This window comes from Prinia subflava, chromosome 7 (assembly GCF_021018805.1).
Source record: "Prinia subflava isolate CZ2003 ecotype Zambia chromosome 7, Cam_Psub_1.2, whole genome shotgun sequence".
Taxonomy (NCBI): Eukaryota; Metazoa; Chordata; class Aves; order Passeriformes; family Cisticolidae; genus Prinia; species Prinia subflava.
The window spans coordinates 18,336,567-18,362,586 of NC_086253.1; the positions used below are offsets into that span (position 1 = coordinate 18,336,567).

At 36.2% G+C, this 26,020-nt stretch overlaps 1 protein-coding gene across 2 annotated transcripts in view; it reads left to right on the forward strand.

The window, feature by feature from the left end:
• The window catches only part of TBC1D19 (TBC1 domain family member 19), a 50,837-nt gene that overhangs the window by 18,468 nt on the left and 6,349 nt on the right, over positions 1-26,020 (forward strand). The window contains exons 5-16 of one of the 2 annotated variants that reach the window (XM_063401740.1): positions 136-210; positions 1,174-1,237; positions 2,196-2,242; positions 3,779-3,889; positions 4,705-4,777; positions 5,549-5,587; positions 8,001-8,113; positions 13,453-13,527; positions 13,987-14,049; positions 21,936-22,020; positions 24,239-24,283; positions 25,475-25,507. In XM_063401740.1, the coding sequence (XP_063257810.1) occupies positions 136-210; positions 1,174-1,237; positions 2,196-2,242; positions 3,779-3,889; positions 4,705-4,777; positions 5,549-5,587; positions 8,001-8,113; positions 13,453-13,527; positions 13,987-14,049; positions 21,936-22,020; positions 24,239-24,283; positions 25,475-25,507 (823 nt within the window). The remainder of the gene's footprint in view (positions 1-135; positions 211-1,173; positions 1,238-2,195; positions 2,243-3,778; positions 3,890-4,704; positions 4,778-5,548; positions 5,588-8,000; positions 8,114-13,452; positions 13,528-13,986; positions 14,050-21,935; positions 22,021-24,238; positions 24,284-25,474; positions 25,508-26,020) is intronic. The other variant, XM_063401741.1, reaches the window with a different exon arrangement.

Consider the following 26,020-nt stretch of genomic DNA (forward strand, 5'->3'; position numbering starts at 1 on the left):
TTTGCAGATGTCAGTCACTGACTCTTGCTATCCTTCCATATGTATCTGACTTCAAAAAACTGCTTGTTATTATATAGTAAATCTAATTTTCAGGAAAAATAAATTCCTTGTAATTTATCTTTTGTGTGTGATTAGGGAAGCTGGGAGAAGCGAATTCTGAAAAGTCTGAACAGCATGTGCACAGAACTCAATATCCCACTAGCACAGAAGGTATGTGTTGTTACTTTTCTGTTTTCAAACTGATATTTGCTCTGAAATTAAGCCTCATCTTGCACACTTGTAATGTAATCTTCATTTTAGTCATGGTTATCAAGAGCTGCAGTTTCAGTGTCTAAATTATTTTAATGTGGAATAATTTTCAGAGATGGTGGCAATGAATGCATCAGCTCAACTTGGGAGAAGATGAGGGCTCTATATAGATTTCCCTGTTTGCTGTTGCAGTAGTTGTCCTCTTGAGGGAGCAGCATGTTGGAAAGCTAATTACTGTGTCTTAACACAGTTCTAAACTATTGCTCTTAACAGTATTTTGTGTGCAGACTCAGGTGTGTAACTTGTACAGCCTGTGTGCAATACAGATGTGCTTTGTGTGCAGAGAAGGCTGCACTTGAACTGGTACATGAGGAGAGAGATACTGGTACATTGTTGGTTTTATTTGTCATTCATTCTGATCTGTTTTTTGGGGTTTTTTTTAATTAATATAGAGGCTTTAATTTTAAAGATCATAGAATTAGGGAGTAACAGAATGTTTTGTTCATTTTCCTTTTACACTTCTGTGATAGGTGGCAGAACCTCTATGGTTCGTCATGAGCTAAAGGATGCAGCTGTATTTGGTTTTCATGACTACCAGGGACAGGAATTTGATAGAGTCCAACAGCTCTATGGAATGGCGAGTAAATCTTCAGTAACACAAAATCGAGTACAAAATATCCTAAATTCATTACTAAACACTTGAAATTATTTAATGGGCTTCTTTCCTTCTGGGAACTGGAACTTGGGCTTCCTAGAGTGACATGTACCTTCAGGCTAGGGATAATTTGTAAGCAAATAAGTTTGTATTGCTATTTTGTAAAACATTGCTTTAATGTATAGTTGAAATGAATATATATTTGAAATAAGCATGTTTTTATTAATTCTGTTAAAAAAAGATAAAAAAAGATTTTTTGTGCCTTTCAGAGGCCTGTAAATGAACAAAAAGAGCTGCTTAATAAGTGGAATGAAATGGGAACTGATGAGCCAGGTAAGGTCAACTAAATTTACATGCATTAAATTTTTGTACATAAAAAGGCAGCATGTACATTTACTTACCAGTCAAAGGTTAATCTAATCTCTTCCAGGCAAATTGATTTTGATCTTTCTTGCATTGGTAATGCATTATTATGCATAAATAAATATTTATTTCATTGTTATTTTGTTCCAAGTTATTGTACTAACATTGAATCATTACTGAGAGGTTATTGTATAATACTCCATATTCCAATGCTTTAGAGATTTATTCTAGCTGTGTCCTATAACTAGGACACAGCTAGAATAACAGCTCCTCTTATTGTAAACTCAGGCTAACAGAAAATGTTCAGAACTATGGATAATTAAGCTCAGATGTTTTCTTAACAAAAGATAAAAATAACTCTTGCACAAAATAATCAGTGATATTATACTTTGGGAGAGCAAAGTTTACTCTCATATTAGTTCATAGCCAAGTTCCTAAAAAGGATTTTGCAGAGATGCTGGTTTGTGTCACACTACCACCTCTCTGAGCAAACACTTCATGGATTTTTTAGTACTTCTCCTGTTTTCATTTGACAGCAGTATGTGTAATTCAACAATCTAAGCTGTTAAAAAATACCCTGCTTTTGAAAATCATATTTTCTAAGTCTAAGAATGATTCAGTCTAAACACTTGTGAGGAGTAGCTAAAAGCTTCCTGTGACTACTGTTCACTTCACAGAATCATAGAATGGTTTGGTGTGGAAGGGACCTTGAGGAACACCCTCCTCTTCATTTATCTGGGGTTTACAAAGATAAGGCATTATCAGTAGCATAATCATGACAGAATATATGGTGGTTGTTGCCATAATATTTGTGATGACGTTATTTTGATCTAATCTGTTTTCTAAATTTCTAAATTGTGTTATAGATATGGCACTTGTTTTTTTGATCTTTTGGTTTTAACATAGTGTCACTGAAATCTTACTTCAGATCTAAGTCTTTTCCGGCCTGTTTATGCACCTAAAGATTTTCTTGAGGTAAGCCTCTATGAAACAATACCCAGCCACTGGCTTGTATCCATTATAGTTTTTTATATGAAATGAGAAAAAAAAAAGCTAAGTGTATTTCATTTATAGCAAGTGAAATTTGGCATAGTTTTTATGAATCCATGTTTGGTTTACAAAACAAAATGCTATTGTCCCTTTTTTTTTTTGTTAAACTGCAGTTTTAACTTGTACCTGTGATAAACTTCTCTAAAGCATAGTCTGTTCTCAGCTTTTTTCCTTGGAGAGTGAGTCTCAACTGATTTTCTAAACCATTGTACATTTTAAATTCCAGTATATTAAGCTGATAAATCACAATGAGCTAATAGACTGTTCGATAGTAGATGGCAGACTTGTGTGCAGTTGAAATCGTAGGTCATCTAGGAAGGTTGTAAAAAAATCAAACATGAAACAGACTGTGTGGAATTTCAGGGCTTTTGTATGTAATCAAACTGAACCATTAAAAAATTGATGACTGTGGAATCTTTAAAGTTTAAAATGTCAATATTATTCATCATTTTCTATAACCCAAGCACAGACCATCATAGTAAAACAGTACTTATTACATATTACTCCTTTTGCTCAGTTGATCAAAATCATGTTGAAAATGTTTTATTTATTTTGTTTTCCATCATTGTACTAACAGCCATGATGTGTTTTTAATCTTGGATCTGTAAATAAATCCGTCTTTTTTTTTAGCTTTATTCAGTGACCCTCATGATCACTCTCTTTTTCTTTTATACTGTTTTCTTTCCAGAGTTTGCAGTTTCTTTAAATTAACAAGTCTGACAGTGAGATTGTATGGTATTAGAATACTTACAAGAGAGAGAATTGTAGAGGTATGATGTTATGAAAGAATTTCATAAGAGCTGGAAATTCATGTTAGAAAGAATCTTTGCAGTTCAACATCATATCAAAATCTATACCTTAGAATATGTAAGAGACTGTAAATTCCTTTATACATCACAGTGAGTTACCTTGACATGATTCCTTGTCCTTTAAATTATATTTGCTTTATGTTTTCAATTCTGTAATTTCTTTTTCCTATATGAAAGAAGATATTTTGATATATTTAGTAAGGAATTATTTTAGTAGGAAATTATGTAGCACTTTTATTGGAAGCTCTGTAGGCTTGCAAGTGTAAGAAGATGGCTAAAAATTCTTTCAGAGAAAAGTAATACTGAAGAATATCATGAATACTGTAGCCATCAGAAATGTATTGTTGGCATAGCCTAAATGAGGAAGTAAATTTTAGTCAAGATATTACTATGTAGCCAGCACTTAATTACATATATTAAAAATTATTTCTGCTTTTTTATTGAGCTGACTTTTCAAAGTAGGCTATGTTAGCTTCTTTAAAAATTTCAATACTTCTTGATTTTGAAAATGTTGAGATATGATTTGATAATTTGCATCTATATATATAAGTTGTGGGAAGTGATTTTATGCTGAATGTACTGTTGGTAATGCTAATGATGTTAAAAAGAGTTCTGAATGTAAGCAAGAAATGACAGAGCTACAATTTTTAAGGTACTGATGAACCTTCGAAACCCAAATTATGAAAATGGAGAGCAGCCTAGTTTCAGAAATCATCTGGGACTAATTCAAGTTCCCTTAAAAGTTAAAGATATTCCAGAATTGGTAAGTATACTTTTTTCTTATAAGAGGTTTCTGTATGAGTTATTTTGTCTTGCTAATGAAAATTATTCTAATGAGCAAAAAAGAATATTAGTACCGTCATAAATTTCTCCTTTTGAAAGTGAAAAACAATCTAAATATGCAGTTAAAGTACAGAGCTTAAAGAAGTGCTATGAAAAAACATTTTTAATGAAAAATAAAACATAAACAGTAAATTTTCTGCCAGTAGGGAAGTTTTCATTTTATGCCATGCAGGTTTAATTTGTGCCAAAAATACACTTCTGTACGTGTTATTCATTTAATCATTTTTCTTCTGTACAAGAAATTTCATATTTGTAGCACATCTCAATTCTGCAGATGCTGTACAAGATCAGTAGCCTGACAATGAGTTTGCTTCTCACTTTCTTCTCAATATAATTTTGAATCCCTTTGTTTTCAGGTTGTAAATAAAAATAAATGTTTGAGTTCTAGTGCATTAATTATATAGGAGAGCTTTTCTAAATACTTCATTGATGGGGATCTTGGAGATTTTATGCTAGCAGAAAAACTTTCACCTGAGTTGGAAAAGAGATGGATCCTTAACCTGATCTTTCATTCACCACTTCACTCCATCCAGGTGTAGCTCATACTTGACATGCAAACTGGGGCTTGTAACTAAAAGTAGAGTAAGAATTGATATGAGATTCTATCTCAAATGTGTGCATTTAGAAGAACTTAATTTGGTCCAGAAAATACTCACATTAAGCCTTGCAGAAGAAATCTCAAGTGATTTAGAGAATTAAACATATTCATTACTTTATGTTTATGTTCTTTTTCAGAAAGAAGACTTTAGCGAACTAGGCTTAAATGTAGGACAGCTGGGTATTGATGACTCAGCACAAGTGCCTCCTGGTAAGCTAATGCCATCTCCAGTCATTCAAACAGAACACTAATGAATAGAATCCTTGAAATTATAAAAAAAATTGTCTTTTTCCCATAGTAAACCATAAATATTTTTTCTGTAACTATGAGTGTAGTGACTTTCATAGTAAAATATAGCTAATAATAGAAAATATTGCATATATGAAGAGTCAGATTTGGAGAAAATATAAAGTCATCACCTTAAGTAGAGAATACGGTAATTTCAATATGCTTGGACACCTCAGGATCTAGAGAACCACATTGCCTGTTTCCAGAAATACAGAAATTATCAGTAAATGTTAACCCAGCAAACAGATAGGTGCATATATATATATATATATATAAAATACGAACATATTTAAAATAATTGTTGTTGTCAAGAAAATATTACAGGACATACTCATATATTAATGGTAATTTAAATAGTGTATAATCTCTATTGGTTTTCCATGTATGCATCTAGTGCTGTAGGAAGAGGTTGTAAAATGGTCTTTCCACATAAAAATGGAAATCACTGTAGTATCATGAGATATTTCTTTTTAAATGGAAACTTGCCTAGTTGAAAGTCATGTAGTATAGTGGTGCTTTGATACTTGTGTTTTTGAAAAAGAACTTTGACTCTGATGCCTGTTAACTTGTAGTGATGTTAGCAGTAAATAGCAACTGAATGTAATGATACAGTAAAAATACAAAATACATTAGCAGCTGGAGTGTCTAGTTCATTTATTTTTTGCTATGCTTTTCTGTGTCTTTATTTTCTAGAGTTCTTTGAAAATGAGCATGTACGTGTTGGGCAGAAAGGTATGGATCTGTTTTTATCTGTAATAAACTGTGAGTAGTTAAGAATGCATTTAGTAAATTCATATTTGCATGTACCTCTTAGAATTTGAAGAACTTAGACTAGCACAAAGCATTATCAGTAATACCATTGTAATTTAGACAAACAATCACTAATGCTGTTGTCATTTAGACAGCGACAGAAAAGCAAACATTTGCAGTCTACCAGTACCTCCACAGATATTTCTATAAAAACAAAAACAGGAACCACATAGACATCTTTTTGGTGACAACTTAGCCTATTCCACTACTGAATTTCAGTTTAAAATCAAAATTCTGTGGAGTCCCTTCTCTGCACACAAAGTTCTCATTACTGTAATGGGATCTATGCCTTTGTTTCAGAATAGTCTTTTTAAAAATCAGTTGCAATTGCAGAATATTTCAGTACATAGCCACAATGCAATATTCACTTACTTGTCTCTCTATACTGCTTTTTCTGAAAAGTTCCAGGATTGTTTTTGTAGGTGAAGAAATAACATACAAAAAGGAGAAGTTAAAAGAAATAATAATTTAATAGTTTAGGTTTAGTTATAGAAGAAACATACAAGGAATGGTTGAAATCCACCAATATGTACTCATTACTGTCTCTTCTGATTGCTGCTGAACGTTAGCACCAAAGGAAAAAATAGGCAAAAGTGCTCCATCCTCAATTTTTGTTGCAGTAACAAAACAATGATATTTATTTCTTTCTTCTTTTATTTCATCTTTCTAACCTGCACTGTCAATTTTCTAATCCAAGAGCAACTCAATGAGTACTGTCCACCTCTCTGTTCTTTTCCCATTCTTCCAAATAAATTATATTTTCTGAAATTCTTGAGCCATTCATTCAACTCCACATTGTTGTTCATATTTGTCATCTCTTGTCAATACTGAGCAGCTCTATTCTAGAGAATGCCTTAGTTTTTCCTGTATTCAAAGACTAATATTTTTGTAGATATGTAAGTTAAGTGCCTTGACCATAAAATGAAATCTCTTTTCATTCAGTGAGAATCCTGCTGCGTGCTCTAATAGGTTATGACTTTGTTTGCCACTGAAGTATTGATTTTGCTTTTATATTAGCTATATTGCCAAGTCTGAGGATTTTATTTTGTAGTGTTTAGTAAAACCCATCTTGTTTTTAATAAAGTAAAACCAAAACTACTTTTTAATATTTTGTATGTCAGTAAGAAAAAATAAGGTAAATACTCATGATGCCAAGATGAATGACAGTGTTTCTAAAGTTCTGTGGAGAATCTAGGAATGGGGGGGTTTTTGCCCTCTTCATGCAGAATCAAGGGATCATAGAAATGTCTGTGTTAGAGCTCTGCAAGTTAAACAAAAATTTGGCAAGCTGGTCTATTCAGTATTTAAGCAAAAAAGGAAGAATAGAAAAATCAATTAGATAGAGATTTAATTCCAAACCTTGTCCTTGTAAGTAATATCAGAGCAGATATTGTGAATATAAAATTCAGTGAGATACAGAAAAGCAGGCTGTTTCATAGACACTTCAGAAAAATTAGAGGATATGGATTTGGAAACTTCCGAGTAGCAGTCAAACACCAGTGTAATGCCTAGACAATAACACAGAAATGTCTCCCAGCTTTCTTTCTATTTTGTGAAAGACATTTTGGGTATGAGGGTACAGAAAATCTCATACCCTTGGTGAGGAACACTTTTATCAGATTACAATAGCTAAAGATGTATGTCTTTCAAATTTATAGATTTAAGTAGGGAACAAGGTAATCTAGTTTATGGTATATACAGTACTGTACTCAGCATGAGTCCCTTGTGACAAAGTAGCCTAAAGCTTCACAACAGTGACCCAAATAAGCAAACCTGTCAGCAGCAGAGTATTTGTTTTATGTCAGTATGAAGGCAAACCAACATCTTTCGAGGTCTTTATCCTCTAGAGTAAGTATACCAATAATGAGAGAATATGACGGTATACTCTGGAATGGAAAATTCTGACCCCAGAGTTATCTGTGGAGATACTCATATAGTTAACATGAAAAGAAGGGAAACACAAAAAAAGCCATGAGTGGCAATCTCCTATTTGAACTGAGATACCACTTGTTAAACCAGGAGTATTTTATGTCTATAAATGGCTCCTTGTTCTGTATGATAACAACTTAGTAGCTGCAACTAGCCTTGATATAGTCATGTGTACATAGTAAGTGCTATTTTATGACACAAAGTAGTACAGCCTTGCTGATTAATACCAATTGCCTTGTTTCCCAAGGAATTACTTCAAAATTGCACTGTAGAAACCGGATCTTTTCAGTATTTTCCTATTAGCTAATGCTTACAGCATGGTAAGCCAGTTTTTAAAGTTAAAAATTAAGGTGTTTGATAGAAGTTTTCCACTATATCAACTCTTTACCTGCTTTGTTTCTTACAGTTTTAGCAGAGCAGGATAGCGCTGCAGCTCAGCAGTATGTTCGTCAGGGATGTCCGACAGCACTCCGAGCTGATCTGTGGGCCCTCATTCTTAACGTTTCTAATCAGCCAGAGGTAAGTGGCAAAAGGAGAGGAAAATGTGAGGACTAGGTGAGAACACAAAAGTGCAAGCACATATCTTCTAGTGATATTTTTTCCAAAACAGAAGTGCTCTACTGAGTTGTCACTGAAACTGATAAACATTTTATTATTTAAAAAGCTCTGTGCTGTGGTGAAGTCTTTGCCACTCTTCCTAATTTTTAATAGATATGTAAGCAAAATACTGTAGAATAAATGATTCAGTTAATCTGACTGACTCCTGCGATTTTCCTATATAATGCTGACATTTTTAGAAGGGGACAAGAATAAAGATTTGGGAAGAACACTGAACCTCTCATATCTTTGCTAAGGTTTATAAAAAGATGTGTTATATCTTTGTCCTGGTTATTTGACCCTGTCATCATATGCATTTACATATCTTATGAATTGCTTTATGTATTATGGTCTATACCCTGCATATGTACAATCAGAAAGATTTAGAGAGAAGCTAGTAAGATGTGGGTTGTTTCCATGTTCTGTTGTACGGCAGCAGTTTTTCATTGTACCTTATATTTGGTGCAAGTCCTCAACAATGAAGTTTTTTGCAGTATCTGAAGCCATGCCATAGTTAATGTATTTAATACACCGTAAAAAGTTAAATCCCTCTTTAAGGTCTTTGCATAATTGGGGAAACTTTGATGTGATGCTTTCATATGTACCTAATAATTTACCTTTTGATAATTACACACTTAGCAAATCATATTTTTCAGCTATAGATGAAAAAGAAAAATAAACAATGTACACACACATTATTCTGAGACTGAGTGCAGTAGGAATTTTTCTTTAGGAGACATTCTGCAGGATCCAGAGCTTTGAGACTGAACTGAGTAGATTGCGTGCAGGGGATTAGTGGTGGGACAATAGTTTGTGATGATGCTGAAAGAACTCTAGAAAGATGTGGGCAAGTGGCTAGAAAATGGTAATGATAACTTTAAGACAGAGTGGTAAGGGCAGATAAAACGATGCAGACTGGGAAATTAATCTACTACATTGAGATTATTGAAATAAAGGATTGGAAAACAGTGAAATACAAAATGCACCCTCAGTCCACATAAAAAAAAAGAAATTATCAAGCTGGGACAAGATACACTATGTTAGAGAAAATTTAAACTGTGAGGTAAGTGCATGTAAATGTTTGTCTGTCATGCAAAACTGGAACTATTCTTCTAATGTAACAGCTGTCATAATGTGCTGTCTTTCAAGATTATTTTTGCATAGCATTTTTTATCCTGGATTCTAAAAGTTGTTTTATGACTTCAAGTACTAAAACTAGAAATGTGTTTAAAAGATCGATTTTCTGAGTGAGACTTAGCAGACTGCCCATGGATCAGGTAGAATAGCGCATGGGTTATCACAGCTATGTTACAAGCTGAATAGCCATGGTTCAGTTTAAGCATTGCATTTACTAATGTTTCTTACACAGCAGTAAGCTGTGACTACTGCCAAAATGCTAACACCCTGAGATGTTCTTCTTGCATAGACTGAATACATGGCTTTATTCTTTGTAAAGTATAGGAAAGCAGTTTCTATATACATGTAGCTGTTTTATGATCTGCTGAATTTCATATAGACTTTATGGATTTATCTAACACTTCTCTACCTCTTGCGAATAGTTTCTCTGCTAGAGTTGAGTTGTCTGTTTGCAGACATTCCTTGCTGTAATATTTCTGATTTGCAGTTTAGGCTCTATTACATTTATAGATGTATGAATCTCTAAATCACATGAACTTTCTTTTCCTTTCTTTAATGTGAAATATTATAAGGGTTTGGTATGGGCAGCATTGTGTGTGCTAGCATCCAATATTGTTGTTTGGAAAATTTTATTCAGTAGAGCTCAGCCTCTGTATAAAGCTAATTTACAGCCAAGCAAGGGATGATGCTAACAATCTGCATTGTAATCATAAAAATGATAAACTGTGAGCTCGGTGTGCAGGATTATTTAGAAATGTATAAACACATTACCTGACAATGAATTTTCTCAGTTTTCATTTGGAATGGTACACTTTAGAGGAACTGTGTTAGAAGAGCCTTTTTAAGGTTGCAAAAACAAACATTTGAAGGTGAACAGTGTCACAGGTAATACTGTCTGTGTAAACAGTCCAATTTGCTGTATATATATTTTAATCTTATGGTCTTGAATCACAGAATCACAGTTATTTCCTGTGGGATGTCTATCTCATTGCACAAAACGGATGGCACACACTTACTGACAATCTGTTTAATTTTTTTCCTTCTGTTCATAGCGTTACACAATTGTTTATTCTCTGCACACTGCTGAAACAGTGCTTAGGAAAGAAATTTGTTCATTTTCTGTTAGGCTTTTTCTTCCCCTCTAATTTCTTTGAGTTAATAGGGGGAAAAATCTTAATTCTGAAAATTCCAGCATGCAAAAATCAGTAATGCATTACTTTATTATAGGTTTTTAGTGAATGTAGTGTTGAATGTTTAAAAACTTGATAAATAGGTGAGGTGGTGAGTTCATAATGGGGCATCATTATGTGTATCTGGTTTTTTAGATTAGGATCAGTAGCCAAAGGTCCCCACTGTATCATTCAAACAGCAGAAAACCCAGTTACAGTAACAGACTGTCATCATCTTTGGCTGGAGAAGGATGTATTTTACAAGATTTCACAGATCTCTGGTTAAAGGAGAATAAGCTTTGGACCCTCTTTAAGGATTTACCAGGAGGGTCTTCCTTTAACTCTTTTGTCTATTTTCTCTGATTAGGTTTTTGTTTTGTCCTTGTTAGATTTGAGAGGCAAAGGGCAATCACATGGCAAAGGTAACTCAAAATGGGTCATGACCTGCCAGCAGTTCATCAGTGAGAGTGTAGCTCTAGTGCCAGGGGTCTCATAACAGGACATAGGAGGACTGTGCTGGCACAGAGGCCGCTGAGTAATCCAAACCTTTATTTCAGAGAGGGTGAATGTCCAGATTCTGCTGAAAGATACTGTTTCCTCTTGCCCATGAGCTCCTTTCAGAGCTCCCTTATGCTCTTAGGTGGATACAATATGAATGTTTTGGGTGAAATTTTAGGATGTGGCTCTGTAAGATGAAGAAGGCTGGTCACTGCAGTCTGAAGTGTACTTTATTTTAATTTGGAAAGATGAGTATATTTGGAGGTGTGGTATAGAAGTATATAAATTTCAGAAAAGCTGCTGTCTGTATAAAAATGGAACATATTTTTAAAAGGGAAAAACGTTACAAATTAATATTACATGAAGATTTGGCAGATAAAGAAGAAATGTTGAATCAGATGAAAATGGTAAGGTTTTTGTTTTATAACTGAAAACATTTTAAATAACATAAGAAATGTAGCACATTTTTGAACACTCCTGAAACTTGCCAGTAGTGGAATTTCTCATCTGGAGAAAGCAGTGCAGCCAGTAAATAATAAAAGAAGACTTGTATCTTTTTAAAGGCTGACTAAGGCTCTTAAAATATTCCTCATTGTGTGAGAGACTGATCACCAGAGAGTTTCTTCTTGAAAGTAAATCTTGTTTATGATTCAGATGTAAGGAATAAATATATTGATGCAGCATCACTCACAAGCCTCTTGTCTACTAAGAGACATGGGCAAGCTCCTCTTGTAGCCAAGTTGTGGCTGAAAAGCTGGCATGATTCCCAAGCCCAGCTTCATTTTGCATCACAGCAATCACAGTTTAGGTGAGAATGAATGGCAAGTAAGGAGTTAAATGCTTTATTCTTAGAATGGTTATAATTGTGTTAGCTTTGCAAGTCCTTTTTTAATAATTTCTGATTTGTTTCCTAAACTTTTTTTTGCATGAGTTCTGTTTCAAGCAAACAGCTTGTCCTTCTGATATTAGAACATAGAATGGTTTGGGTTGGAAGGGACCTTAAAGATCATCTTGTTCCAACTCCCTGACCATGGGTTTCGGTTTGTAGTTTCCTTGGTTTTGGTTGAGTGGGGTTTTTTTTAGTATTAGCTTCCTGTGTTTCAATATAGACAGTCATTGGAGATGGCAAAAAAAAAGTTATTTATTTGGCATGTTATTAATTTGTTATACTTGATTAGACTACAGTCTAATGATGCTAAGTATTAGCATCAATGGTAATAATGCATTGATGCTTTTAAATAATGACTTGAGCATTTGTGTAGTTTTTTGTAGCTTTGAAGAACAGAATGCTATGTTCATACTGCAGATACTTTGCATTTAGTAAATATTTATGTCTGATCCTTCCTAAAGAAATAGTGTAATATTTATACCTCCCCTTTTTAATTTCTCAAAAGGAAAATTTAAATATTTTCCCTCTGAGAGGCATCAGTACTTAGTAAATACAGCTCTTGTCCTCATTTCAACTTAGCAGTTTAGTAAATGTTAATTCTAATAGTTTCTAAGTGTGTACTATTCACCATTCTCTCCCTCTTGAGATTTCATCTTACTTCCCACTTGTTCTTCAAATCCTTACTCTGGACTTGTATTTATCAAAGAAATCAGCAGTAAATCTTTGAAGTTTGGAATATACAAATATTTGTGTTGCATTCATATAGATACCTCAAAATCAAAATAGTTTTGTGAGTTGAGAAGGATCTTTGGGGTGGCTGACATAATTTATCCATTAGTTCAAATCAATTAGAAATTATTATTCAGTTGTAGGTGTAATGGCAGAGAGATACTTAGGGATTTGAGAGTTACAGGATGACAGTGTGATATTTAATTTTATTTTTCCTTTGCAAGCTCTTTCTCAGAAATAAGGGATAGAATAAGTAAAACCAGAGAAGTTTGTTCTGATTTTTCCCCATTGTTTCTATAGACATTCAGGAAATAATTGGAGTTTAAAAACAGGTCCTAGGTTTTTGTGCTCTTCACCAGTTTTATATATATATTTATCATTTAATCTTTGCACAAATTTAAACTGTTTACAGGTTCATACTAGTTTAATGTCAAATATTTGCAGCAACTCAGTAACACTTAAAGATAAGACAGAACCTATTGCTGGAGAGGTGTATGACAATGGAGGGTAACAAAGAAATAAAACATAATGATTTTGAACGTTGAAAAGATTTTAGGTGTAGAGAGAACCAAAGGTTGGAAGATATGGGTCTTTGGTTTGAACTAGTCCTTTCATTCTCATTTTATTACTTATATGATGGCTAAGTAATTTTAGAATGTCTTAAATCTCAATTCTTAGGGCTTAAACTAGAACAAACCATGATAGATGCTTCATAAATGTGCAGTGCTTTTTTTTCAGTTACATGCTTTTTTTTCAATTGCTGAAAATTCTTTTTTTTTACTTTAAATATAAATTCAGGTCATGTTTCAGACAGATGATGGTAATATTATTAATTTTAGGACATCCTGTATTATGAACAGCTTAAGTCAAATGTGATTCAACACAACCTTTTAGTGGACAGCCTGATTTACAAAGTAAGTAATTCACTAAACAGTGAGTGATTTATGTGCTCATTACACTGTTGTTGGTATTTTAACAAATAAAATTCTAGATGGTATGGTTTTGAGGACTGTAAAAGTAGCTAGTGTGAACTTATTATTGTGAACTTATTCCTTGTGCCTGTGTTGTCTCTCATGTAAGACATTTGAGTTGAATCATAAAGTCATAAAGGAATAGTATCTTCATTTGAAGGATTAACTGGATTTGTGAGAAAGAACCGACAGGGTATGACTGCTTCCATTTCAAGTTTCAACTCTGAATGCTTAATCATCAAGTTAATATAACATTTTTTAATTTTGAAATGTGGAGTCTGAGCTTAACTATAGCTCTTGGAGTGAAAGTGAAACAGTATCTTCCCTTACCATGTTAAATTTACCCTCCATCTGAGTCTGAAGAAAGGTATTTTGGCTTCAAACTCTTATTTTTTATTACAGGATGTAAAGCTGACAGCAAGTAATGATGACTACTATTTTGTGTTTGAGGATTATTTATATCAGGTAGGTAACTATTTTTTGGTTAGAATACCTAGGAGGTAAGCTCCTGTGGGGTTGTATCATTTTTAGGGAGAGAACTCTGCCTTTTAAAGCAGAGTACAGTGGGACAGACACATCTGTTTGTTGCATATACTTTCCCTTCAGAATAGCAGACAGATTAGGCAGGGCAAGCTTCTAAAACTCCTGCTATGAAGGACCATACACAATGTCATTCCAGTGCACTAAGCTGGAAAATATGAAATCAGCCATATTTTTCCTCTTTCCAGCTTTGCAGTAAATAACTGCCACAAATAACAATTAGAGACTGTTGTGTACAGAGAAATTAAGACTTGAGAAGTATATTCAGGGTTGCATTTAAAAAAATCCCCTTGCTTTACAGTGACCTATTGCAATAAGCATATTGATGTATTTTTAAATTAAAGACATTGATTCTGAATAAGGTAGTGATAGGTATTGTTACTTGTAGGATTGCTCCCATTGCAAAGCTGTTTTCAGCAATCAGGAGGAATCCAGCTAATTTATAAAGAGTTATCTTTGTTGGTGCCTATCAAATACTTGTAATTAGAAGGAGATTACATCCATGAATTTCCTAATGTGTAGTTGATTACAGTCTCCACATAAGTGTCGTGCAGCAAACTTAACATTTCCACAGTGCTTTTGATTTCATTAGTCATATCTATTATGTTAGACTTGCTTGATTTTTTTGTTTAGAGCTATAAACAAAATAACTTCTTCTTTGGTGGGAATATATAAAACTGCTAGTAATTTAAGTAGGCAAGAAACTGTCCTTAATGCTGCTTAATCCATATAGATGTAAAAATACGCAGTACTGTTTAAGCATACTATTCAAGCATGTCTGCATATAATTCAGCATTTAAACATTAGTAGTTAAAACTATAACCTCATGAAATTATGACCTTTTTATTTAAAAGTAGCACAATATTAAGATCTGTATCTGAATTTGTTTCAGAATTAAAATTTCCTCTTGACCCCCATCACCTACCCAGGTGCCACTTCAGAATAGGTACGAGGCCCTGGATCCAGAGGGTCAGCCAGATATGTAGAAGAAAATGATCTGCCCAGAAAGCCTCCCAATTACACTTCATCTGTCAGACAGATCACCGCCTCTAACATTAAAAAGAGAGGGGTAGTCGTAGTGGATGACTCCCTTCTGAGGAGAACAGAGGGCCCTGTGTGTTGGCCAGACCCAGCCTACAGGGCGGTCTGGTGCCTCCCTGGGGCCCAAGTATGGGATATCACTGAGAGACTCCCTGGGCTGATTCAGCCCTCTGATTATTACCCACTGCTGGTACTCTAGGCTGTCAGTGATGAGATTAAAAAGAGAGCATTAGGGCAATAAAAAGGGACTGTAGAGCACTGGGTTAAGTGGTTGATAGGGCAGGAGCAGAGGTAGTCTCTTTGGTGGCTCAGAAAAACAATGAAAGGAATAGGAGAGCCTACATTGTCAACAAGTGGCTCAAGGGTTGGTCATCAGCAGAATTTTGGGTTCTTGGATCATGGGACAACTTCTGGCACCTGGTCTGCTGGAACTGGATGGGCTCCATCTCTCTGTTAAGGGCAGAAGGATTTTAGCTCGTGAACTGGTGGAACTCATTGAAAGGGCTTTGAACTAGGTTTGAAGGGGGAAGGGGATGTAGCTGGGCTATCTGGAAGCAGGCCCAAGGGTGGTAAGCCTGAGTTAGGGGTGAAATCAGTAGCCCAGCTGAGGTGCATGTATACCAATGCACGCAGCATGGGTAACAAACAAGAGGAGCTGGAAGCCGTGGTACAGCAGCCAAGCTATGATGTAGTGACCATCACAGAAACATGGTGGGACAACTTTCATAGCTGGAGTGCTGCACTGGATAGCTACAAGCTCTTCAGGAGACAAGAAAGGGAGAAGAGATGGAGGGGTAGCCCTTTGTATAGGGAGGCTTTTGATGTCATGGGTGTTGAAACTAATGATGATGAAGTTGAATGCCCATGGGTAAGAATTAAAGGGAAGGCCAACAAGGCTGGTATCCTACTGGGAGTCTGTTATCGTCCACCCAACCAGGAAGAAGAGGTGGACAACTTATTTTATGAGCAACTGGAAAAGGTTTCAGGATCACCAGCCTTTGTTCTTGTAGGTGACTTTAACCTACCAGACATGTGCTGGGAACTTAATACAGCAGAAAAAAGGCAGTCCGGGAAGTTCTTAGAATGTGTGGAGGACAACTTTTTTCAGAGCTGATGAGTGAGCCCACCAGGTAAGGGACTATGCTAGAACTGTTATTTGCAAATAGAGATGGGCTGGTGAGAGATGTGGTGGTTGGAGTCTGCTTGGGGCACAGTGATCATCAAATCACAGAGTTCTCGATATTTAGTGAAATGAGGAGGAACATCAGTAAGACTCTTACATTGGACTTCGGGAGGGCAGACTTTGGTCTATTTAGGAGACTTAATCAGAGAGTTCCTTGGCAAGCCGCTGTTAAAAACAAAGGAGTCCAGGAAAGGTGGGTGTGCTTCAAAACAGAGATCTTGAGGGCACAGGAACAGACTGTCCCTGTGTGCCAAAAGATGAGTCAACAAGGCAAACATCCAGCCTGGATGGGTAACGGGGTTTTGAAGGAACTTAGGAATAAAAAGAAGATGTATCATCTTTGGAAGATGGGTCAAGTCTCTCAGGAAGTATTTAAGGGGTTTGCTAGGGCATGTAGGAAAAACATTAGAGAGGCCAAAGCTCAGTTGAAACCTAATTTGGCAACTTTTGTAAAGGATAATAAAAAATGTTTTTACAAATAGACTAAAGGGAAAAGGAAGGGTAAGGCAAACCTTTGTTCTCTGCTGGATGCAGGAGGGAACTTAGCAACTGCAGATAAGGAGAAAGTGGAAGTGCTTAACACCTTCTTTGGCTCAGTCTTTAGTGGGAAGGTGGCTTGTCCTCAGGACAGCTCTCCTCCTGGATTAGTAGATGGTGTCAGGGAGCAGGATGGTCACCCTGTTATCCAGGAGGAGGCAGTCAGGAAACTGCTGAGCCGCTTGGATGTTCATAAATCTGTGGGCCCAGATGGGATCCATCCCAGGGTGATGAGGGAGCTGGCAGAGGAGCTTGCAAAGCTGCTCTCCATTATTTACCAACAGCCCTGGCCCACTGGTGAGGTTCCAGATGACCAATGGAAGCTGGTCAGTGTGATTCCCATTCACAAAAAGGGTGAAGGAGGATCCTGATAGGCCAGTTAGCCTGACCTCAGCTCCCGGTAAGGGGAAGGAACAGTTTATATTCAGTGTCATCACACAGCACTTACAGGACTGCCAGGGTATCAGACCCAGCCAGCAGGGGTTTAGGAGGGGTAGGTCCTGTTCGACCAACGGGGTCTCCTTTTATGACCAGGTGACTCGCCTGGTGGATGCAGGGAAGGCTGTGGATGTTGTCTGTCTGGATTTCAGCAAGGCCTTTGACACTGTCTCCCACAGCACACTCCTGGAAAAGCTGGCAGCCCACGGCTTGGACAGGAGCACTCTGTGCTGGGTCAGGAACTGCCTGCATGGCAGGACCAGGGAGTGGTGGTGAACAGTGCTGCATCCAGCTGGGGGCCAGGCACCAGTGGTGTCCCTCAGGGGTCTGTGCTGGGGCCAGTTCTGTTCAATATTTTTATTGACAGCATGGATGAGGGGATTGAGTCTTTCATTAGTAAATTTGTAGATGACACTAAGGTGGGAGTGTGTGTTGATCTGTTGGAAGGTAGGAGGGCTCTGCAGAGAGACCTGGAACAGTTGGATGGATGGGCAGAGTCCAATAAGATGAAGTTTAATAAGTCCAAGTGCAGAGTCCTGCATTTTGGCCACAATAACCCCCTGCAATGTTATAGGCTGGGGAGGGTGTGGCTGGACAGTGCCCAGGCAGAAAAGGGACCTGGGGGTGCTGGTGACAGCAGCTGGACATGAGCCAGCAGAGTGTCCTGGTGGCTGGGAAGGCCAAGGCATTCTGGCCTGGATCAGGAATGGTGTGGCCAGCAGGGGCAGGGAGGTCATTCTTCCTCTGTGCTTGGCACTGGTGAGGCTGCACCTCGAGTGCTGTGTCCAGCTCTGGCCCCTCAGTTCAGGAAGGACATTGAGTGCTGTGTCCAGCTCTGGCCCCTCAGTTTAGGAAGGACATTGAGTGCTGAGTCCAGCTCTGGCCCCTCAGTTTAGGAAGGACGTTGAGACACTTGAGCGCATCCAGAGGAGGCTGGTGGGGGTCTTGGAACACAAACCCTGTGAGGAATGGCTGAGGGAGCTGGGGTTGTTCAGCCTGGAGAAAAGGAGACTCAGGGGTGACCTTATCACTCTCTACAGCTCCCTGAAAGGTGGTTGCAGTCAGGTAGGGTTGGTCTTTTTCTCCAGGCAGCAACTATTAGGTTGGATATTAGGAAAAAGTTTTTTATGGAAAGAGTGATAAAATACTGGAATGGTTTGCCTGGGGAGGTGGTGGAGTCACCATCCCTGGATGTGTTCAAAAAAAAGACTGGATGTGGCACTCAGTGCCATGGTTTAGATGAGGTGTTAGGGCATGGGTTGGACTCCATGATCTTGAAGGTCTCTTCCAACCTAGTCATTCTGTGATTTTGTGATTCTGGAAATTTGCAAACTGTCTGAATAATGTCAACTCAAACACTGATACTTATTCACTAAATTATTTACATGTAAGAGTTTTTCTTGATTTAATGGTCAAAGATGATCTTCATTGTTGTAACACTGTGTCTTCATCTTGAGATGTGAAAATCTGATTTCTATTTCTTTTTCATTTGTTATGTAGACTACCATGGCATTAATTAGTCATTAACTGACACTTGCAGTAGACACAGGGTTATAAACTATGAAGAAGTATGAACTAGTATATGATACAATCTTTTGTTTTAAGATCATCAGAAATACATTTTGTTCATCATTGTTAATATATAACCCAGTTGAATATTTTCCATTTTTTAATATCTCTGTTGACTAAAAGAATAGCTACAGAATGAAAATCATAAAAAAGACTGTCTTTAGTAATTTGAAGAAGACTCACCAAAAATATTTGAAAAAATATATGGCTAGTTTTACTGCAAGGCTTTGAAGCAGAGAATATCTCAAACTTCAAATTATTTGTTGCTCTAGTTTTGATTGCTGCTTTGTGGTATTCTTCAGACTCTGCTCTAGAAAAAAGTTTTCCATTTTCCTTGATAATTTCCTCTTCCAACCTAATTTGCAAATGCTTTACTGCTGAATTATTTTGTTCTATAGCCCCTTGAAAAATTTTGTAGTATGAGTCACTATGATATGGGATATTATTTATTGATTTAATACGATAAATGGAATTCAATATTGGCAATATAAGATAGATAATGAAAATGTTAGTTTAAACCAGATGCATTATTTCTGGGTTTGCACTGGGTTTTTGCTTTTTTTCATAACTAGTTGCTGCCTCTTAAGTTTTCCAAGTCATTGAGCAGAGTGTGTCCTTTGTTTGTTGTAGAATAGATGAAATGTCCATCAAAACAAGAAAATTTGGGCTTAAAATAATGATAATATTTTGTTGCATTATTGGTACCTTTTTAGTAGCATACAATTGTTTTCAGGATAGACACTGTGAAATGATGTAGTTTCCTTTAATATTTTTGCTTTCTTTTTTCCAAAGTTTACTTATTTTTATTACTTCTTCCTAACTATTAAAATACAAATACTTTTAATAATGTAATTTCTTTTTGTTAAAAGCTTTGACTTTGGGTTATTTTCTTTCCCTCAGTGATTTGAATTCAGTGGTTTTCTTTTCAGTTGGATTATAAATATCCAATAATTTGGCTAATATTTCTTTACTTGAAAAGGGGTTTGTGCCATTGTTTTCTTTAGCACTATCAATTTGTTAATGAGGAAAATGGCACCTGGATTAGTAAATTCATAAAGTCTTTGTTTCAGGCCAGAAGCTCAATTTGAGTACTACAGTCTTAGGTGCAAAGAACCTTGCCCAGAGCTTTTTGGGTATAGTCATAACTTAGGTTTGAGCTAGAGTCTATCTCTTACACAGATGCAGAGTCTTCATTTAAAGACTTCCAGATACTGGTACTGGACACTGTATTCCTAAAAAAGAGAGCCTCAAATGAAGGTTACATTCTTTCCCCCATGAGAGAAGACAGTCCTGTTCAGATTAGTTTCTCTTTCCTTCACCTCAGTTAGCATACACATAAAATCACGCTTGCCAGTGTATTGTTATTGTCAGTGATATTTTGGCAGCTATGAACACGATTGTGTATTGCACAAAAATAATATTTAGCTTAAACTGCTTGAGATAAAGAAAGTATTACTCATTTTTAAAACATGTTTGTATTTGAGATATAGTTTTGAGGTTCAAAAAAGAAAAAAGTCTCAAAATATGACCTGCTTACCATAAAAAAAATTAAAGCAATAATATTCAGTTGTGTCATTTTGTGTGTTTCCTTTTGACAAATACTGATATGTGGAAGACGTTTGCACCAATTAGTGGGAAGGAAAAAAATCCATTCATTTTTGTTCATAATAAATTATGTAGTGAAACATTTCCTCCTTTCACACCTTGACTACAGTTAAAATAAACTCTTAAAATCTTCAAGAAGAGAGTGTCCTGGGTTCAGCTAAGGTAGAGTTAATTTCTTCTCAGTAGCTGTTGCAGTGCTGTGTTTTGGATTGGGAATGAGAATGGTGTTGATAACACACTAATATTTGGGAGTACTGCTAAGTTGTGTTTATCCTAAGGACCTTTTCCTTGTCTCAAGCTCTGCCAGTGAGGAGGTACACAAAAGAAGCTGGGAGGGTGCATAGCCAGGACTGATGAAAGGGGTATTCCACACCACAGAACATCATGCCCAGTATATAAACTGGGCGGAATCACCTGAAATCGGGTGGTTGATAGGGGTTTGGGAAGGCTCTGGCATTAGTCTTCTATTATCATTATCATTTGCTGTTATTCACTTACTAAACTGTTCTTATCTCAGGCTACAAGTTTTACTTTGATTTTCCTCCCCATTCCACCGGGGTGGAGAGGGAGAGGGAGGGGGTTGATCCAGTATCTAAGTGATGCTTAGTTTCCAGCTGGGCTTAAGCCCCAACAGAGAGGGATTCAGGTGTCCAAGTCAGCAGTGAGTTGAAGTCTGTGTTGCGTCTGCCCTCTCGTGTACATTCTTCATAGTGCAGCCTTTCTGTGCATGAGAGCAGGATTTTAAAGTACAGTACTAACTACTGCATTTTTTACTACTCCAGATAGGATGAGATTCTTTATTTTTTTTCTATGAATGCTTTTGCTGCTTAATTTTATACTCAGTTGCTGTGAACACAGTTTTTTTCCATTTATGTAAACAATAACCCCCAAATATACTTTAGAGTATATGATGTGCATTTCTGATCTTTAGGATACAAGGTGAACATTATAATCTGTTTTTTGAAAGAGCTGAATTACATGGAAACATTTTGTAAAGATCTTGGGAATGAAAGCAAATGTTAAGTTATTCCAGAACTGCACCCATCCAAAAGTGTAAATGCTTTGTTTGCTTATTCCTTCCTATTCCTTACTAGGACATCCCCAGGTCATAGTAATTGAGTAGAAAAACAGTCTCAAAGATGTAAAAGCAGCCAGGGACCATTCTGTCACACTAATGTGACAGAAGGGGATAAACACCTGCTGAGAGGGAAGGAGGAGGGTTGAAGAATGTGGATATAAAACTGATAACAAATGAAGGTGAATGTAAAATTATACCAAGTTCAAAGTGAGCCTGGAAATTTGAGCAGGAAAATAAACCAGGGTGGTGAAGAGCTTTCAACCTTATTGGCTCTCTTAAATAGCATCTGATAGGTGCTAATTAAGGCAGATCCTTAAATTTGCTTTGATCCACTTAGCCAGTTGACTTTCTTTTCTGCAGGTGTTGCTGTGTTTTTCCCGAGATACATCTGTATTGGAGCACTTTGCTTACAGTAGTGCCACCCCACCCAAATCATACATACAAGGTAAAGACAGTTGTTTTTAAAAAGATCATGTAGATTTTTGCTGACTGATGCACTAATGCAGTATGTGAATTGGCTTTGTGTTCATTACATCTATTAGACTACACTTTAAAGAATGTTAATAAAAATGTATCCAGCTGACTTCTGCACAGATTGCAATGTTGTTCTTTTACTCTGATTTTGTGTGTATAATTCTGCAGTGTCTTACCAGAAGAAATGAAACACAACTGTGACAATATGGTAAAATCATGACAATGTCTGTCTTCATCAGAGCGAGAAATTTAAACAGACATTTAAATATTGTCCTCTGCAACTCCAATAAATGTAGCAACTGGGAGTTGTTATAGAATGTTGTCTTTGCAAAGCAGTGAGTTTTGCAAATATTTGTAGACAGGAGCAGAACATGTTGCTAAAGAATTGTGGGCTCTGTTCAAGTGGGGGACAGTAGAGCTTTACCAAGCATACTTAGCACTGATTTTTTTAAAAAAGCATGGCATCTTCCAGAGTATTAGCTTATTTTTGGATGTTCTTTGACTTGAGGTCTCATTACTTTTCTTAACAATCTTTAGATTTCTTGATTCAGTCCACTTGCCTTCTCTGCCAGCTTCTCATGCCATTCTTCTGGACGTTTCCATGCGTCTTAGAACCTCACCTGCCTTGATTTTACCTAGAGGTTCCTAATTTTGCCTTCCATCTTGAGTCATTCAGTAACCCAATCACTTTTTTCCCATGTACCTTCACCTTCTACATTCCTGTTTATTTTCTTGGTTCTGGTGCCAGTGCATTTAGCCAAATATGATATGATCCCTAAGTACTTTTTTTGTGCAGGACTTCTGCTGAAAATTTTTCATCTTGCTGTTTCTTATGTTGCTATAAGTAGTTTTCTAATTTTTTAATCCCTTTTTTATTGCTTTTTTTACTGTCTTTCACTGAATTATGGACTTTTCTTTAACTACTCCTTGAAATAAGCGAAGGGTTCACCTGAGAGCAGAACAGCAGTGTGATCCCAGGTCTCACTTTAGACACAGAGCCATGGTAGCCCAGAAACACAACTATGGAGAACATCCTGCATATTCCTAGACAAGTCTGGGGAATGCTCTTGCTGATACCTAAATCTGTGCAGTGTAAATCCGAAAAGCTTGTATATCCTATTTTTAGCCGATTTTCCAAGAGATGTGCTTTATGCTAAAAATACTCATCCTCCCAGATTATAATTCCTGCCTGCACAACAAGCAAACTATTGAAAGGAAAAGGAGAAAATAGTTTTTAGTTTAATGAAACAACTCACGTGTATAATTGGAAAAGACTGGATTTTGTTTTCATGGTAGTAGGCCGGAGTTTTGCAGGTCAATTTTTGTTTTATTTTAGTCAGTTCATGCTGTAGGAAAATTTCAAGGTCCAGATTCCATTGAACCCGACAAAAGTTCCATGTGCTAAGTTTTATTATGAAGAGTAAATAGAATACACAGAATATTCTATAAATTTTCATGTAATTAATTAAATTTTCAGTTGAATGCTCTTATTTTAGAACTAAAATAATTGCAAGTTTTAATTAGTTGTAATTGTATTTAATAACACCTTTCTATTTCTAAATAAACTGTTAAATTTTATTAATGAATTTTGGATTATTGGTTTAATAATATAATGTTCATTTTTCAGGGAAGATAAAAAAAGATATATGATCAGTGTATATGATCAGTGATTTTCTTGACTTAATGAAGTGTTTTGAATCCAGCAGATTACTTAAATATTTGTTTGTTGTATCAGAACATCTGTCTTCCTCTGTTGGAGACCTAATAAAGCTTTGAATATTTTTTTATCTGTGGTTGTATCTGTTTAAAGGCCTTTCCTGTCCCTAGGTCAGTCTGGCCTTATTCCCTCCTAGAGCTTCACTGTCTTCAAGGTCTGCAGCAAACACCTTTAGGAGCTCCTAAGACACACCCAAACAGAATCTCAATGGAACAGCATTGATGAAATTTTCTGCCTCTTTTTCATTGTTTGTCATCTTTCTTTATTGGTGCTGCATTTCAGTTATATCTGACATTGTACCTGTCCCATTGCATTGCTTGCCACATTTTAGACAATGTCAGATGGTCAATAACATAATTAGTTGTGATTTGTGTAATTGTAACTTAAAGTCTACTTTTTAATTTAAATTATTTAAATCTTTATACCTTTTTACAGCTTAATGACATTTTCTTTGTGGTTTGGTGGTTCACAGGAAAACTTGGAATGGAAGAATATGCTGTTTTCTATCCTCCAAATGGTATGAGTTATACTATTGCATCCTCTAGTGGTAATTTTGAAAGATTTTTTCCTCACATACATGATATTTTCTTTTTCTATTGCAAGTTATGTTTTGGTGTAACTCTGTGAAATTCATTAATTTAAAGGAGTAAGCTGGATAGAAGCTACTCCAAACCCACATTCAGCCTGGTGTTAGTGATCACAAACAGAGTTTGTCTATGTATGTGGGAAGGAGAAGGAAAACAACTTGTGGTGCAGCAGCTTGTATTCAGTCTTGTATCAGCACTTAGAGGATTTGAATGATAAATGCTGAAACTTGCTGACCTCCCAGCTTTTCACTGCTTAACCACACCCTAAAGTCTTCTCCTTTCAAAATCTGTGTAGACACAACAGATCTATGTAATTTAAATATCATTGCTGTTGTTAGAACTTCAGTTACTAAAATTGGTTTTTTCAGCTCTTACCTGGACCATTTCAGTTCCTTACTGAATCCTTTCCATCCATTTGTATTTCAAGTTCAAGGTCTTTCCTCTTGCTTTCAAGGCCTTACATCACCAATCTTAAATCTGTGTCTCTGACCTTGTCTTTAATGTCTTCTGTATTTCAGTGGGGTCAGTTGCAGTACTTACTTTGGTTTCTCGTTTTTCTGTGTTTGCCTCTGCAATTCTTGCAGCTTTGTAGCCATGAAGCATTGTTCTGATCTTTAGCCAAAGCAGCCACCTCTTACCAGTCTTACATAAAGTCTAGTGAATGGGAGCTAAGATCAGCTGGGAAGGAGGAACGAGCTGTCATACTACAACTGCCAAGTACTGTGAATGTTCTGTCTGAGTACTACATGAATTACTAGAGGTCTTGGCCTCCTTTTTTTCCTACTCCATTCTTGTCAGAGCATGACATTTATGGGTTGCCATTTATCTGAAATTAGGTTCTGATATCAGCAAAGCTTCTGTGTAACAGCTTCACAGAAACTGAGCTTTACTCGGCTTTCTAGGAACTGTAGCTTGTGTTAAAGCATGTAACTGGTTGTACTGACATAGGTGATACTGTACCTAAGTATGTACAAGTTGGAGATCTATGCAGGTGCAATAACAAGGAAATACTTTATTCCTGTAGGCAGAATACAATTTGATAGTGTGAGGGGGAATAATACTTCTTGCATGCATAAAGAGGATTATTAAAGAACAAAAAAAGCAATATTTTTGTTTTGCAGGTGTAATTCCTTTTCATGGCTTTTCTATGTATGGTAAGTGTGACTCTCATAAGCTAAAACCTCAGGATTGTTTTTTCTCATATTGTAGTTTAGAGCTGTATGTACTTTTCTGCAACTTTTAAACTCGTGTATGTGCTTTTGTGTTTTTTTGTGTACGAAGATTGTTGAATATAATTTTTTAAATTCCAGGCTGTTTTATTTACTTACATTACAGATTGCTGCCATGTGAGAATTCCTTCTTTGAGAGCTAATAGCTGACCTAAGCTATGCATCTTAATGTATAGTAATAGAGGGATAAAGTTTACCAACAAAGTGCTCTTTCCTTGCGTTTCACTTCTGGGTAGAGCAAGTTACCTATGAAAAAAGTTCTTAAAAACATGAATAATGTTAAAATGTTAAAACATGAATAATGAGCCTGTTGCTCTCTACATTTACCTACAAGAGGTGTTAAGAGAGCATTACATAATATAATGGTTGCTAATTTACTGCACGGAGGAAAGCACAAATATCAACAAGGTTTTTACGAAAAAAGCAGAAAAATCTCCT